Below are 18,320 nucleotides of genomic sequence, written 5' to 3' on the forward strand. Positions count from 1 at the left end.
CACATTTTTATACAACAATAGCCTTGCTCAGTCCTGAGAAACCTACATCGTTGCACCTGCTTAGGTATTCTTTATATCTGTATGTTTTATGAAATTGAATGCAAAATTTTCCTTTGGAAAACACATAAATACCACTTCTCATTAAAAAAAATGCATGTGTTTGTAATATCTTTTCATTTTTTTAAGCAAAGCAGCAGTAACCATCTTGCTTTTTTATTGTTTTCTTCTCTTTCAGGAGAGGTTTAATCATGGGCATATGGAATTCTCACACCTCTGTGGGAAATATCTTAGGATCTTTGATTGCTGGCTATTGGGTGTCTACCTGTTGGGGACTATCTTTTGTAGTACCTGGCATCATCATTGCTTCATTGGGGACAGTGTGTTTTCTTTTTCTTATTGAACGTAAGTATAGAGTTCCATGAAATATAAATTGCCCATGGAAACACTTTGTAAATCTCGTCATTGGTTTAATTTCACCAGTAAGTTTTCCTTTGCTGGTTCTTAATCCAGGTCATGCCCATTAACCATTAGTCTTCTCCAAGTCTCTGTCATGAATCTTCTCTCCTTTCTCTATGCTATATCACTTGGCTATATCCCTCATCAAACATCATGGATTCCATTATCATCTCTCTTCAGATGATTTCCATATCTATATATATCTAGCCCTTCTCTTCTGAGCAAAAGTCCAAGCTTCATCAAACCTTATGGACTTTGTGTCCCATAGTATCCCAGTCTTAACATGGCCAAAACAGAAGTTATATTTTCTCCAAAATCCTCCCCTGTTCTGAACTTCCTATTATTAACAATCAAGGGCACCACTTTTCTCCCACCCTGGCAGCCTGAGTGCCATCCTCAACTCCTCACTCTCTCTCTCATTCCACAGAGCCAGTCTCTTGCCAAGACCTTTCATTTTTTACCTTCACAACATCTTTCTTATATGTCCCTTTTTCTTCATTCACACAACTCCCACCCTGGTACTACCCTCATTACCTAATGTGTGAAAGTTTGCCAGTAGCTTTCTGGTTCATTTTCTTGCTTCAACTCCTTTCCCTCCACTCTATCCTTCACTCAATTGCCAAAGTGAACTTCTTAAACCACAAAGCTATGTCACTTCCCTACTCAGTAATCTCGATTGCCTCCTTATTGCTACCAAAATCAAATATAAAATCTTCTGTTTGAATTTTATAGCTTCATGAAGAGCTTTATGAAACCTGACCACTTTCTCCTGACTTTGCACATTTACACTGGTTAGCCCTCTTTGTTTTCCCACAATGTTACCTTTCCTAATCTCTACCTTCTGGTTTCTATGACTACCTTCAAGATTCAAATGAGATCTCAAGTTCTGCAAGAGGCCTTTCTTGTTGCCTCCCTTCCCTTTCCCTCTGGGATTGAAGCTATTTCTCATTACTACAAATAATGTAGTCTCATGACTGAAATTCACACTGCATATTTCCATTGGGCTGGAACCAATTACTATACTTTATATAATTATAACTTTGAATAGTATGGATTTGAATATATTTGACTACTAAGAAATATTCATTATTTGTACTAAATGGAACCTAGATGTTATTTCCAGTTTATACTATATCTATCTATCTATCTATCTATCTATCTATTTATCTATCTATCTATCTATGTATATATATATATACTTGTGTGTACATAGTTGTTTCCATGTTGCCTCTCCCATTAAAATGAGTTTGTTGAGGGCAAGGATTATGTCTTTGCCTTTCTTTGTCTAGTCAGCACTTAGCCCAGTGCTTATCTTAATAACAAATTCTAATTGACTGATTGATTTCCATAGCATTACACACATAAATTATATTATAACCTTATTTTTCTTCCTCTACTTCTATTGGACAGATTTTTCATTATTTCTTTACAGACTTCCCAAAATGTCCTCCAAAAGCAAGTAGAAACATTAAACAGTTGAGTGATAGAACTTTAATAGGTGTCTTTATACTTGAATATGAGGAAAATAACTGTGAGTAGATACAAATTTTCTTTCCTCCTTGTGAATCACCTTGAGCACCTAGTCTTTTAGTTTCTCTTTTTATTCATCATCTTCATCCCGTCATCTGGCAGGCAACTGAGGAAATGTGATAGACATTAAGTATTACCAGACATTCACTACTCTCTGCAAACTTGCTGTTTTCATAAAGTCATGAAAGACAGCCAAACTGATATTTCTTTACTATATGGCAATCACTAAGGTGACCTGCCAGCCTCCCCTTCTTGCCCACAGGACCCTTCCCTACTTCCTTTTAATATTCTGCCCCTTCTAAGCCTCAAGTGTACAGCATTTTTCATGTTTAATGAACCTCCCATTCATATGGTAGACATACTACTAAGTGAAGATTATATCATCTACCTACTTCTTTCTAAGAAGATGTATAGTGTCATACACTTAAAACTAATGGCATATCAGATATCCTGATTATAAACTGTTTGAGGTCAGAGACTATCTTATTACTAAAAGGAGCAGATATTGATATGGTATTTTATCTTCAATCAAACACAGCTTATTTGTGGTCCCTACAGTACTTCATGTCATTTTAGGTGTTGTTGTAGTTGTTGTTATTCGGACCCATGATTTCACTGGCTTATGGAACTTTCAGTGAGGAAATTCTCTACCAATGCAGATCAGCATTTATTCCACGATTTGTAGCCTTGGGGAGTTGACTGGGAAACTGAGAGGTTAAATGATTTGCCCAATATCAAACAGCCAATATGTGTTAGAGTTAGGATTCAAGTTCTGACTCTAACATGGGCTTTCTGTTTACTACATCACACTGCTTCTCACCTTGTAATGTAAATGAACTTAAAAATAGAGACTTAATAACCATTTCTTGTATTTTTTTTTTAAGCAATCGGGGTTAAGTAACTTGCTCAAGGTTACACGGCCAGTTATTTCTGGGTGTGGTACTGAGTGTCTGAGCCCGGGATTAGATCTCCAGGTCGTCCCAACACTGGAGCCAGTGCTCTTACTCACTGAGCCACCTGGCCGCCCCTAAGCAATTGGGGTTAAGTAACTTGCTCAAGGTTACACAGCCAGGTGTTTCTGGGTGGGTGCTAAGTGTCTGAGCCCGGGATTCGATCTCCAGGTCAGTCTGACACTGTAGCCGGTGCTCTTACTCGCTGTGCTACCTGGCCGCCCCATTTCTTGTATTTTTAATTATATGCAAATGAAATACATATAATTAAAAATAAAAATAAGAAAATAGGAAAGTTTACCTCTTTGTCCCACACTGAAATTTCAAAAGATGGACCTAACTCCATACTAACATTCATCAGTGTGTGCATATACATACACACACACATTTATCATTCCCTAATGCTACCAGGAGACAAAAGTAACATATATGTTAATAGAATGGGAGGGCAATGTTTTTACTTTTGGTGAAAATTGAACTAATCATTTGTTTGATTCTTTGATATAGCTCAAAGCAATAATATCAAATACTTTTGGGGAACTCCCTACTGTCCACTACAAGTGAGAGTTGATCAAGAATCAAAATTATCCATTGACATTTGACATTAATTCAGTGGGAACTTTGGTCATATGTCTATCAGTTTCTCCTGTCTCCTGTAAATTACAGCATGCCTTTCACATGTCCTTTTGATTCCCATACTTTTTTTTTCTAAAATCAAGCAAACCATTCTTTCATTTTCTTTTTTTTTTTTTTGGAGGGCAATTGGGTTGTGACTTGCCAAAGGTCACATGACTAGTTTTTGTGTTAAGTGTCCAAGGTTGGATTTGAATTCAGGTCCTCCTGACTCCAGGGTCTGTGCTCTATTCACTGTGACACCTAGTCACTCTCCATTCTTTCATTTTCATTATTCATTTGAGAACATTTAACAAAAATGAAATTTTCTTCATGCTTTTGTCCAACCTTTTCTGTACCCAGGGCATGGAGTTGATGTTCAGGTTTAGAGGCTACATCCTCTGAGGGCAAAAAGCCTTATTTCTAGTATCTATACTTCTTTCCTCATATTAAAGCCCTTAGGTCTTTTATCATGACATCATATAGGCTTTATAAAAGATTCTCTAAGAGCAGAATGAAGTTGGGTCTCTGTACAATATCTTGATGCTATTATCACCTCTACTCTGAGAGCATTTAGCTAAGCATTAAATGTCAACAATTGTATGGTAATGAGGTGCCCTTTGAGGTTCAAATTGTACCCTGGTAGTCACAAAGGAAAAATTACTCCCTTTACTTACTCCTTTGCTCCGTAATTTTCCATAGTATTCCAAAAGAACTGAAATTTGTTTCTCATTAAACTGACCAATGAAATTTGTTCCTGCTGTACAAGTTCTACACTTAAATGCCATGCTCTTAATCTATAGTATGTATAATTGAATATTGCATTTTTCCATCACAAAACAATGCTTGGTTCTAAAAAGAATAGAAGTAATGAATTATGTTCGTGGTTGTGCTTAAGTTTGAGATTTCTTAGTGTTATCATCTCAACTAAGTCACCTGTTACTGCACCAATTAGGTGTTATAAAGAGATTCTTTATCTCTTATAAAAGAAAAAAGTAGTTCCTGGTTCTTTCCTGCTCTTAAGAAGCTTACCATCCAACTAAGGAAACGGATCACAAAGTGAAAGATAACTCAAGAATATTTTGTGGAGGAATATAGCTACATTAGAAATTCATTGTGTACTTTAACAATTAAGTTATGTCCTGCTTCCAAATGAAGGCTGCATTTCTAAAATAAGGCCTTTTTGAGAGAGAAAAAAAGATACAATTTGCATGTTGTTGTCGTTCAGTCATTCAGTCATGTCTGACTCCATGACCCATGGATCATAGCACAGGCTGTTCTGTCCTCCACTATCTCCCGAAGTCTGTCCAAGTTCATGTTATTGTTTTTATGACACTTATAGTTTCTATGATATCTTGTCCCCTGCCATCCTATTTTCCTTTTACATTCAATCTTTCCCAACATCAAGGTCTTGTCCAATGGGTCCTGTCTTCTCATTTATGTGGCCAAAGTATTTAAGCTTCAGCTTCAATATTTAACCTTCCAGCAAATAGTCTGAATTAATTTCTTTTAATACTGAGTTGATCTCCTTGCTGTCCAAAGGACTCTCAAAAGTCTTCTCCAATACCACAATTCAAAAGTGTCAATTCTATGGCACTTAGTTTTCCTTATAGTTCAACTCTTACAGCCATACATTGCTATTGGAAAAAACATAGCTTTGACTATATGGAACTTTGTTGGCATGGTGATGTCTCTGCTTTTTAGTATACTGTCCAGATTTCTCATAACTTTCCTTCCAAGGAACAAGTATCTTTTAATTTTATGACTACAGTCACCATCTGCAGTAATCTTTGAGCCCAGGAATATAAAATCTGACACTACTTTGATTTCTTCTCCCTCTGTTTGCCAGGAAGTGTTGGGACCAGGTGCCAAGATTTAGTTTTTTTGGTGTTAAGCTTCAAGCAAGCTTTTACACTCTCCTTTTTCACCCTCATCAAGAGGTTTCTCAATTCTTCTTCACTTTCTGCCATCAAAGTGGTATCATCTGCATATCTGAGATTGTTGATGTTTCTACTGGCAACCTTAGTTCCAGCTTTTGATTTGTCCAGTCTGGCATTTTACATGAAATACTCTGCATGTAAATTAAATAAATAAGGTGGAAATATACATCCTCATCATACTCCTTTTCCAGTCTTAAACCAATCAGTTGTTCCTTGTTCAGTTGTTTTTTGACCCCCTACAGGTTTCTCAGGAAACAAGAAGATAATCTGGTACTCCCATCTCTTTGAGAACTTGCCACATTTTGTTGTAATCCACATAGTCAAAGGCTTTGGTATATGAAGCAGAAGTAGATGTTTTTTCTGGAACTCCCCTGCTTTCTCTATAATCCAGTGAATGTTGGCAATTTGGTCGTTAGTTCCTCTCTCCCTTCAAAAACCAGCCTGCTCTTCTGGCAATTCTCAGTTCACATATTGCTGAAGCCTAACTTGCAGAGTCGTAAGCATAACATTACTGGGGTATGAAATAAACACAATTTTTCAGTAATTTGAATATTCCTTAACATTGTCCTTCTTTAGGATTGGAACATCAACTGATCTTTTCCAATCCAGTGGCCACTGTTGAGTTTTGCAAATTTGCTGGCCTGTTGAGTACAGCACTTTAACAACATCATTTTTTTTTGTATTTTAAGTAGTTCAGCTGTTATTATTATTATTATTATTATTATTATTATTATTATTAGCAATGCTTCCAAAGGCCTAAGTGACTTTATTCTCCACGATGTCTGATTCTACATCAGTAATCACACAATAATGGTTATCTGTGATGTTAAGATCTTTCTTTTATTGTTCTTTTCTGTATTCTTACCATCTCTTTTTATCATGCCTGTTTTTGCATGAGATGTTCTCTTGATATCTCTAATTTTCTTGAAGAGAGTTCTTGTCTTTCCCACTCTATTGTTTTCTTCTATTTTATTTAAGAAAACCTTATCTCTCCTTGCTATTCTCTGGAATTCTGCATTCAGTTGGGTATATCTTTCCCTTTCTCCTTCTCTTTTGCTTTCCTTCTTTCCCCAGTTATTTGTAAATCCTCATCAGACAACCATTTTGATTTCTTGCTCTTCTTTTTCTTTGGGATATTATTTTATGGCTGCTTCCTGCACAATATTGCAAACTTTTCTGTCCACAGTTCTTCAGGTGCTCTTATCTACTTGATCTCCCTTAAATCTATGCTTCATTTCCATTTAATATTCCTAAGGAATGTTATTTAGGTCATACCTATATGGTCTGATGGGTTTTCTCTACTTTCATGAATTTAAGTCCGAATTTTGAAATAAGAAGTACATGATCTGAGCAGTGATCCAGGAGGAGACAATTTATATAAACACCAAAAAATAATTGTACAAACTTACCATATAATACATATATGTGCATAACAATACACTATAAAGGTTTTTTAAAAAACATTTCAACAAATACTAGTGTTTTATTCATATGTATTTTTTCTCTTAATAACTTTCTTTGTCCTCTTCTGACTAAAAGCAAAATTGCAAACCATTCTTAGTTTTGTATAAGCCAGATTCAGGAGGGAAAGTACAGTATTTGGATTCATGTAGTAATTATTAAAGGGATAGAAAAAAATCCTATCTCCTTTCTCTCATATACCTTTCAGTGGCTTAATTCAGAGCCTCTTGGAACTCAGTGATTCACTTCTTCCTTAAAAGGAGCAACTCATCAAATTTCTCTTCTAAAATTTGCAGTATTATTAAACTCATACCTAGGTCTCTAAATAGTTATAATAATTTTTCATTTTAAAATATTTTATCCTCTTTGGTCTTAAAATAGCTATAGGCAAATGAGCCTAGAGACCATAATGTCCCACATCTTTAAGTTTTCAATACCACCTCAGTCTCTGGGGGAGTAGGTTCACAATTTGGTTCAGTTCCTAAATAGTACTGGTCCCATAATGTTCATGTTCAAAGGTTGTATCTCTGCCAGATGATTCCTTTTCTGAGCACTGATGCTAAGCTGACTATGAAACCTAGATTAGACTCTGAATCCCAAGTTCCTATGGCTTTCCCAACCTTTCAAAACCCCAGGTTGGAGACTCCAGTCTCAGGAAAAGAATCGAGTGCAAGGACAGAGGCCTATTTCTTAGGGCCATATGACTGCAGTAGGGAGAAGACCCCATGGACTCTCTCCTCTTACAGGGTAGTCTCCCATGGATCACATGAGCAAATGAATCAGCAAAGTTCACAAGACAAAATGAAGCAAAAGAAGAAGCTACTGAAAATGACAGGTTTTTTTTTTTTAATATCTCTATAGCCAAACAAAGAGCCTCTTCTTCAACAGCTAGTCAACCAACTGAAATGTTTATATATGATCCAGTCTCTCCAAAGCACTTCCATTCCATATTTTCACAACTCTCCCAGAAGCAAAGTCCTTAGCTAAGTAAGCTCATGGGGACTGCACATGTAACAGGCCCCAGTTAAATATGATTAAAATTCTACAGGAAAATAAACCCCCAAAAGATGAATAACTGAAGAATGAAATTTTAGAGACTCAACTCCAATGGGGGTCAGGGGGAAGTAGAGGGGAGAAATCTAGTCTTGTATTTTAGGCAAATCTATGAGATACATTTTTAAAAATTCATGCACAAGTGTTCTGCTCAAAGAGAGAGCTTCTTAGTTGGCAGAGTTTTTCCTTCTGAATTAGAAAAACTTCCTACCCATGGAATTTTTGGCTTACTCTTTATAGCAATTATAAAGCAAAAGTCAATATTCCACCAAAAAAGGAGAATTAAGGAAAACATAAATATAGTTTTAAGTTTATGGTTCCTGATGTGCCAGATACAACAATTGCAGTGCTAATTACAACACACCCTAGGAGAAGGATCTGTCTTGCTAGAGAATTAATGCTAAGTGGCACAGTGCCTGGACTAAGGAGGACTCATGTTCAAATCCAGCCTCAGACACTTACTAGCTGTCTGACTCTGGGCACGTCACTTAAACCTGTTTGCCTCAGTTTCTTCATCTGTAAAATAAACTGGAGAAGGAAATGGCAAACTACTTTAGTATCTTTGTGAAGAAAATCCCAAAAGAGATCACAAAGAGTAGGATGTGGGGCAGCTAGGTGGTGCAGTGTCCTGGAGTCAGGAGGACCTGAGTTCAAATCCAGCCTCAGACACTTAACACTTACTAGCCGTGTGACCTTGGGCAAGTCACTTAACCCCAATTGCCCTCCAAAAAGGCAAAACAAAAAACAAAAACAAACAAACAAAACCTCCAAAGAGTAGGATATGATTGAACAATAGAACGACAATCTCTTAATCAAGTTTCCCAATTTCTGTTGTTTCATCCATTAGATGGTAAAGTCCTTGAGAGCAGGGACTATTTGTTGCCTCTTTTTATATCCTCTGGACATAGCATAGTGCTTGGCACATTAAAAAATGTTTATTGACTGAATAACAGTAATTCCCGCTTTGTTAGGTCCTTAATAAAGGACACGACCTCTCTCAATTTGGTTAACAAGACATTTTCTCTTTTAATTTGGTCAACAATAAGACACTCTCTGTAATAAACTTCATCTATTGATTGGCCTACTTTTCTGTTTTCTCAGTACTTCTCTGAAATTAAAGCTTCTATTCAAGGGAGACTGAGTAGGTTTTTCATTCAAGTACTCAGATTGGGTATACTGTTAATTCTTAATTGTTTAATACAACTGAAGTATTAGTCCACCATCCTTCCATAAAGCAATTTTTTTGTTTTTGTTTTTTGGAAGGCAATTGGGGTTAAATGACTTGCCCAAGGTCACATGGCTAGTTTTTTGTGTTGTGTCTGAAGCCAGATTCGAACTCAGGAACTCCTGACTCCAGGGTTGGTGCTCTATTCACTACACCACCTAGCCACCCCTATAAAGTAGAGTTTTTAAAGAACCATATAGAATTCCATAGCAAATTTCAATTATCAAAAGATCTCTCTCACTGTCTCTCCATATACATATATATGTATGTGTGTATACATACATATAACATATATGAACAGGTCACAATATAAACATGTCATGGTCCTATAAGAACAGTGTCAGAAGTTATAAAGCTCAAAATGAGCTGAGATTTGAGAGAGGGGGAAGTGAGAAGAGTGTAATCCTCCTTTTAATCATATTGGGGAAGGAAAAGATTAAAAAATGGTATTAGGAGAAAAACAAAGTCAAAAGTTTTGAGCTTCTTGAAAGCAAAAACTGTCTTCTGCATTTTTTGTTATCCCCAGTGCTTAACAGTGCCTGGTACACAGTAGGCATTTAATAAATGTTTATGACAGACTGACTGACATGCACAGAGTACCTGTGATGTTACTTCCCACATAACGAGACTGGGGAACTGATTCCAGAAGAACAATAATGGTGTATGATGGGAGTACCCTTAGAGAGATTTTAGAACATGCTTTAACATTCTGCAATGGATTCCAGTCTGATAACCACTTGACTCACTATAATCAGAACTAAATGTATCTTCAAAAGGTACTAGTGGACTACAACAATTTCCCTCAGTTTCTCTCTCTTAAAATATTTCTCCTTTTTGTTTGACTCTGGCTAAAATCATCAAGAGAGAGATGATGGAAATGGAAAGACCTTTTGCTCTCTCCCTACAAAGCTGCCAGGTAGCCCTATGAAAATGGGCCTCAGAGGCAGGCTCTTCACCCTCCCCCTTTTTCTCCCCTCTCTCTTCCTTTCTCTCTCCCTTTCTCTCCCTTCCCTTCCCTCCACTCTCCCTCTCCACTCCCATCCCCATTCTTCCTTCCATCCTTTCTCCTTCTTCCCTTCTCCAGCCTAGACAATGCAATGGTGGAGACAGCTGAGGAGGCCATGGAGCCCACTAGGGAGACACAATGGGACTGTGCCAGGACATTTTCTCCAAAGTAGCCATAAACCTTATAGGCAAGCCAACAGTCACCAGTGAAGACTATGAACTTCTGGAAAGTATCTTGAAGTATCTGGAAATGAAAGATACTGCAGTAAACATAAGTAGAAATCTAAAGGACTTAAACAAGAAATATGCAGCACTTCAGCATTATCTGCATCAGATCACCTTAACCAAGGAACACGTAGCAGCTCTTGAGCAGCCAGCCTACAATCTGGATGCATAATCAAAGAAATAAGAAGTTAGAGAGGTGATGAAAAAATTCTTTAGCACAAAGACTTTAACCACAAGAATGTTTCATAAGAACTGCAATGCGTGGGATGGAACTTCTCAAACTTCTATGCTTCAATTCCATGAAAGGAAGTGGTGCTGCTGATCCAAGGAGAATCCCAGCCCCCTCCTTTGGTTGGATGTGTAACTTTGGCCACCCCTTGATGTTTTCCTAAAATCCTACCTCCTGGATCTTAATTTTATCACGTACCCTGGACCAAGGCTCAGAAATCAGGATCAAGCCCACCTAGAGCAGACACAGATGAAAGGCTCCAGTCTCCCTGTCTCCTTCCTCCTCTACCTCCCCTAGGTCTCCATCTTTGGCTCTTTGTTCTGAACGTGCCCCCACCCCCTTCAAAATTTGTTCTTGAACTTAAATAATAAATGCCAATTTATGACCTTCAAAAAATGGGCCTCAGCATTTGTTCTTTCAATTTAGGTAAGGAGATTGGAGAGTCTGGAGAATTTGACTTGAGTTTCAAAACATCAGGAGAGTGAGCCTTCTAGTTTTCAGTAAGTCCAGCATGATTTATGTAAGAAACTACATTAAGGACCAAACACAGTGGCAGCTGAGACAAAGATTCACCAGGAGTCAGTTCACATTTGGAACTGAATTTGATGGGGCAATGCTATGTAGAAACATGCTGTATAGCAATGCTATAGAGAAGCTATGCTAACTATAAGCCCACTTTTCCCAGAGACAGAGGTGATACAGGGGGCAGTGTACTGCAGAGATGTTGGGGGAAAACATTTATACTTTTATTATTGCTGTATCTTCAATGTAAAATTACTTTGTAATAGTTGATGTTAAGTGCTGAAATGTAACTGGTGCACATATACAACTGGTAGGAGCTTGGGCTGTTAGCAGTGGAGAAAAGACATCTCTAATCTGAGGTACCTGACTCTGAAATTGTGACCTTGAGTGTACCTGTTACTTCAAGTTTAATGGAAATTTGACTTTCTGCTAAATTTTTACATTATTCTTATGCTCTTTACTTTGCAAACAATGGTTTTACTAAATGACTTCATACTGTAGACTTGGAAAAATTCATTTCCATGTCTTTTCATATTTCAGATCCTAAAGACATAAAGTGTTCTTCTACACCATTAATTGTGAGTATAATTGTTTCACTTCTTTCTTTCTTCCTTTCGTTCTTTCTTTCTTTTCTTTTCTTTTAAAGCAATTGGGGTTAAGTAACTTGCTCACAGTTACACGGCCAGTTATTTCTGGGTTTGGTGCTAAGTATCTGAGCCCAGATTTGATCCCCAGGTCATCCTGACACTGGAGCTGGTGCTCTTACTCGTTGTGCTACCTGGCCACCCCTCTTTCTTTTCTTGAATTAGAGTATATGGTTTCTGATGACTGAGTAATCAAAAATTCTATTCCCATATTGAGATAACTATTCTGTGGAGCTGTATATGTATATAGAAAATAACTATATTTTAATTATAATTAAAGAATTATAAGGTATGGCTCTTACCCTAAAGGTATTTGTGGTCTAGTTTAAAATATTTCAGTACTTAAAGAAATCTATAATTTCATCATTTTGAGTATTCCCATCACACTTTCTTGGCTCACACAATTCTCAACCAGATTCTCATCTGATTCCTCCCAAAGGATCAATTCAAAATGTTGATACCTTCCTCCAGGTCTTTAAACATCCTCTTTGTAAAATTTCAGTACTTGGACAACCATTTGCATTAATGCATGACAACCTTACTACCTTTACCATTCATTTATTTCTTTGATTTTTTACAAACTTCCTCCATGAAAGCCATTTTTGAGATGAATCCAATAAAATGGAAAAATAATACATCTAGTAAAAAAAATGGTGTAGCCAAATATGAAAAGCATATATTTAAGTGAACTGCAAACACAAAATGTCAAAAGTACATGGTAACCAAAAAGGTTAATGAACATTTACTATGCTTTGAGAGCTTTAATGTCCACATAAAAGAAGTGGAATTCCTACTGTACTCTGCCCTTGACAGAGCCTAATGTATTATTGGGTTGAGTTATGGATGCCATATTTTGGAGTTTATAGAAGAGAAGACAACCAGGATGATGTAGAGCCTCAAGATCATGTCATATAAACATCAGTGAAAGTGACTGAATATGTTTACCCTAGAAAGGAGAAGGCTTTAAAGTGATTTGATACCTGTCTTCAAATATATCAAGGACTGTTATTGGAAAAAGGTTTTAGACTTATTCCACTTGGCTCTAGAGGACAAATCTAGGAGCCATAAGTAAAAGTTGCAAAGAGGCTTGCTGAAAGAAATAACAATTTAACTATATAAAAATGAAATGTTTTAGATGAGCACTTTGGGAGAATCTACTTTAGTAGTGGAGGGGCATGGATTTGTAGAGTTGATTCTTAGGCTGGTACTAGTTAACCTAGATGGCCTCTAAGGTTCTTTCCATCTTTGGGATTTGGGGAAATGGGTACTGGTATCATTTAAGTTGGACCTTCACTACAGTAGGGCAATTATTTTGCAGCTGCCTAAAAATTCACTACCCCATTAACCACAGCAACCATTCTAAATTGTTTCACCCCTCACCAAATCTCCTTTAGCCTCCACTTTCTCAGCAGAAAACACTGCCTCATTTAATTGTTAAATTGAATTAAATACTAAACAAAGATGCACCAAATGTCATAGCACCCAAATACTCAGGGCAAAAATCCATGAGTTAGATGGAGAAATGGATATCTCCCCAGTTCTTTCCCAGTCCACCATCCCTAAACTGCCTACTCCCTCTTCTCTTCTCCTTATTGACCCCATGATTAACCAGTGCAACTCTATGCTGTCCTTGAGTCCTGTGGTCTGCCAAGCCTCAGCCTTGAATTATTCCTACCTTCTTCTGCCTTTACCCCTACTGATATGCTGCTGAATGAACCTGGAGAAAATCACAAAACTCTGCCACCTGGATCCACTACAATTTTATGTTACATAACCTCATTGCTGCAATGTAATTCTTTTATATTCCCCTAATTATCACTCAGCTGAAACTGCTCTCTCCAAATTTACCAGTGATCTCTCTCTCTCTTTTTTTTTTTTGCTTTTTGGATGGCAATTGGGGTTAAGTGACTTGCCCAAGGTCACACAACTAGTAAGTGTTAAGTGTCTGAGGTCACATTTGAACTCAGGTCATCCTGACTCCAGAGCCTATGGTCTATTCACTGTTTGACTTAGGTTTCCCCCCCCCACCCCCCCAGTGATCTCTTAACAAGCACATCTAATGGCTTATTCTCAATCCTCTTTTGACACTATTTAATCACCCCCTTCTCTTGGATACTCTACTCTCTTGGCTGTGTGTGTGTGTGTGTGTGTGTGTGTGTGTGTGTGTGTGTCTGTCTGTCTGTCTGTCTGTCTGTGTCTGTGTTGTAGTTGTCTCAATCCATGTTTTCCTTTTTCTTTGTGTCTCTGCTTAGATGGTCATCTGCTTGTTTCATTTACACTCCACCTAATTTGTTATGTAGCTTTGGGGAGTTATGTTATCTCTGTGGGCCTTAGTTTCTTCATATGTAAAATAAAGGGGCTACACTTGCTAAACTCTAATCTCTTTTCCAAGTTCAAATCTACACTTCTATGTCTCATTGAGTAAATCTATTAGAATAGTATGGGAGTGAGCTTGTACTATTTTACATGAAGGCCAGTTCTCAGTGCCTCAAGGCCAGTCCCTCCCACTCCTTTTCTGTCCTATCCAATAAGAAATTTGGAAACGTCATCAGAAAACAAAACAAAAAAACCTACAGATGTTCATTGGAAGACTGACTTATATTCAGACTCCTTTGAAAGGGGAATTATGTGGTTTGCTTGTTATTATATGTATTTTTTAGCATTTAGTATCAAAAAAAAATTGTCTTTTCACATATACTTTTGTTTTTCTTTTTGGAGGGGGAAGGCAAGGCAATTGGGGTTAAGTGACTTGCCCAAGGTCACATGACTAGTTTTCTGTTAGTCACATGTTAAGTTTTCTGTCTGAGGCTGGATTTGAACTCAGGTCCTCCTGACTCCAGGGCTGGTGCTCTATTCACTGTGCCGCCTAGCCGCCCCTCTTCTCATATATTCTAAAAAAAAATTAATATTAATCTAAACTACACTAAATATCCACTGATTTGTTAGCACCATACAGCTAATGCCTTAGGGAAAACCAAACTTCCAGAAGAGAACTTACAACAGTGAAAAGAGTACTTGAATGTATTAGCAGAATTATGTATTTTATTACTTTTTTATTTTTACATTGCCTATCTCCTCATAGAGAACTATTTCATATATCAAAAAAATTTTTAAGAGAAAAAAAATTAGAAAATCTGTTCTTTACTATAGAACAAATCTGACATTACACATTTTTCATATCTATGGATCTTTCACCTTTATCAGTGATTTGGGGGAAGTGTCTTCTCATATCTCGTTTCTTTGGGACCTAGCTTGTTCTAAATAATTTTTCATCATTATTTTTTTTCCCATCATTGTCTTGTTATTCATATTGTTGTAGTAATTGTGTAAATTTACTTTCCTGGATCTGTTTACTTCACTTTGCATGAGTTCAGGTAAGTCTTTTCATGCTTCTCTATATTCATCATATTTGTTATTTCTCATAGCACAGTAATATTCCATTACAATCATGCACCACAATTCATCTAGCTATTCCCCAGTGGATGGACATCTATTTTGTTTTCAGTTCACTGCTATGACAAAAAGTACAGCAAAAAGTATTTGGGCATAATATGGAGCCTTTTTTGCCAGTGTCCTTCTTAGGGTAGATGCATAAAAGAGAATTATTAGGGTCAATGAATATAAACATTTTAGTCACTCTATTTGCATAATTATAAATTGCTTTCTGGAATGGTTGTACCAGTTTACAATGCAACTAACAATTCATTATACTTTCAACACATGCACCATTCCCATTTTTGTCATCTTAGCCAATTTACTGGTATGACCTCAAGGTTATATGGATTTGCATTTCCATTATTATTAGTCATCTGGAACAATGATTAGAGCTATTTGCTCATATACTCTTTGACCACTAATCTATTAGGGAATAACCTTTGAACTGTTTGCCTTATTTCTGAATTTCTATATATCTTAGATACCAAATCATTATCAGAGATATTTGATTTAAAGATTTTTTCCCTTCCCTTTCACTTCACTTCTTTTCCTAGATGCATACATTTTGTTTTCAAGTTCATTTAATCAAAATGGTTTGTGCTTTCTTTTATGCTTGCCGTTATCCCTTATTTGACTAAGAATGATGGCCCTGGAATTGGGAATACTTGAGTTCAGAGCCAGCCCTTGTAAAATAGACATAATAATCATAATTACCTTCCAGGATTATTGTGAGAATTAAATAAGATACTATTTGTAAGGCACTTAGCACACTTTATAGAACATTGTAGGTGTTTAACAAATGCTTGTTTTCTTCCTACCCTTGGCTGTGAAAAGTATAATATGTACTTCACTTCTAATTATTTTGTGGCATGATCTTTAAAGCACTGAAACTTATTGAACTAAGTATGCCACAAACAGATCTGCACTCCAGGAAAAACCACCCTACCTAACACTTATGTTATACGGAGAGGCTTGAGGCAAGGACACTGAACTAGAAGCTAGTTCAATAATTCAAATGAGAGATGATGAAGGCCTTAATGAGAATAGTGTCTGGTGAGTGAAGAGGAGGATACATATGTGAGAGATGTAGAGGGATATCTTTAGTCCTCAGTTTCTTCATCCAGAAAATGAGATCAAAAGGCTAGGGTGCCATTGAATACTTCACTCCATTTAAAAGTACTTGCTGGGGTGGCTAGATAGTGGAGTGAATAGAGCACCAGCCCTGGGAGTCAGGAGGACCTGAGTTCAAATCCGAACTCAGATGCTTAACATTTGCCATGTGACCTTGGGCAATTCATTTAACCCCAATTACCCTGCCTTGCCCCCTCCAAAAAGCAAAATAATAATAATAATAGTAATTGCCTTTGTTAGGTAAGAACTTTTTTTGATTGATTGATTCAGTCAGAACTGAATGCAAATAGGGCCTCTACCCCACCTTGAATCTGGGTATTTGGTCATGCAAATCTAGGCACTTGGTCATGCCCTGAAGAATTTATATTTAAAAAAGGAGCTTTTTCAGAACCAGGTAGATTCTGAAGGTCCGGAAATAGAAAGGAAGTCATGGAGGAAACCTGAACTGAGCAGAAAAAAACAGAGATAACTAGTAGAAGAAGAAAAGGAAGGTGTCAAAAAAGGAACTGTGTCAAAGAAGGGAGATATCAAGGAGGCTCATAGGTCCTAGAAGCATCTCAGAGTAGAAGACTTGGACTGATTCTACCAGTTTTACCTACTTACCCAAGGATTGAGGGAAGTTCCTAGAAAAGGTCTGCTCCATTCCCAACTCTGCCTACAATATATGTCTATCAATAGAAATTATGTTTCCAATAACCTGAATTTTGCTTCAGACATAAAGAGGGCAGGTATTAACAGGAGGGAGAAATAAACAAAAATGAAATCAGAAAGCCAAACCTGTATATGAAATTTAGGAACTTTCCTAACTGGAGATACAGAGCAAATCTGACTATGCCTAACTTTCCATCTAAAATGGGATAAAGCATATGGATGCTAGGGGTCATTATATTGTTTTTAGGCCTAAAATTATTTGATTATTGCAATAGGGCATTACAAGAGGCTCTGTCATGTCTCATATTTTAATTCTCTCTGAAATTACAGGAAGAATTGCTTTCTGAAAAAAGTTGGTGGTTCAGGGAAAAATTTCCAGGCCATACCCATAATATTAATTTCAAAACAACTTAGGCAATATCTTAGGCAGCAAATACTTGAATTATTTGCCAAGTGAAAAGGAATAGCCACATTGCTTTTAGAACATAAAAAACATTTGTAAATCTTATAGAGAAAATAGTATAAGCAGTACCATTTCATTAAGCAAAGAAAAACAGTGGAGAGTAGAACCTGTTTGTTGAAAGCTTGGCAAGACAGCCAACGAAGCAGAGGCATCCAGAGGTTATTTAAGGTTAAAATGGGAGAACAATAAACAATTAAAATGGAAAAAAAGATCTACAAAGATCATTTTTTCTCAACATTGAGGAAAGTAGAATTATCTCACTTTGATTCTAGCATTAAATTTCAAGATGTCCTTGTGGGGGAGGTAGAAACAGTACTAAAGAGAACAAAGATATGGAAAGTAGCCAAATTGGACTAACTATAAATAGGAGAGACCTATACTGGAAATGCTGCATTTTAAAGGTGTTGAGTGATTAATGCATTATTTATCTGAGGAGATAAGCTTATAAAAAAAATTCTAACTATAAAAGGTGTCTGAGGAAAAAAGTAACAATTATTGGCAGATATGTATGACTAATTTGCCATACATACAAAATCTTGATGAGAATTATCTATGCATGAATGAAGAACCTCCTTAATGAAGATATTAAGTGCTGCTTAATACTCTTAGGACCAGGAAGTAAAATGAAAATGGAAAGAATCCACTTGTTACATCCTGAAAGAAATCTCAAAATGAAAACTCCCAGAAATATCGTAAGCAAAAGACAAAAATTCCAGATCAAATAAAAAGCCTATATTTAATCAAAAAGAGTTAAACTACCAAAAAGCAATAACAGTTATCACACAAGA

The 18,320-nt window shown here is 36.7% G+C and overlaps 1 protein-coding gene across 1 annotated transcript in view; it reads left to right on the forward strand.

Annotated features, from left to right (window-relative positions):
• Positions 1-212: 212 nt before the first annotated feature.
• Positions 213-18,320, forward strand: part of LOC138151376 (glucose-6-phosphate exchanger SLC37A1-like) — a 71,483-nt gene continuing 53,375 nt past the window's right edge. The window contains exons 1-2 of the mRNA XM_069074827.1: positions 213-402; positions 11,749-11,786. Coding sequence (XP_068930928.1) covers positions 249-402; positions 11,749-11,786 — 192 coding nt within the window. The 5' untranslated portion in view covers positions 213-248. The remainder of the gene's footprint in view (positions 403-11,748; positions 11,787-18,320) is intronic.

The sequence above is a fragment of the Petaurus breviceps genome, unplaced genomic scaffold, assembly GCF_028583685.1.
Source record: "Petaurus breviceps papuanus isolate PSGF00001 unplaced genomic scaffold, PetGlider_PUasm1.0 90897, whole genome shotgun sequence".
Classification (NCBI taxonomy): Eukaryota; Metazoa; Chordata; class Mammalia; order Diprotodontia; family Petauridae; genus Petaurus; species Petaurus breviceps.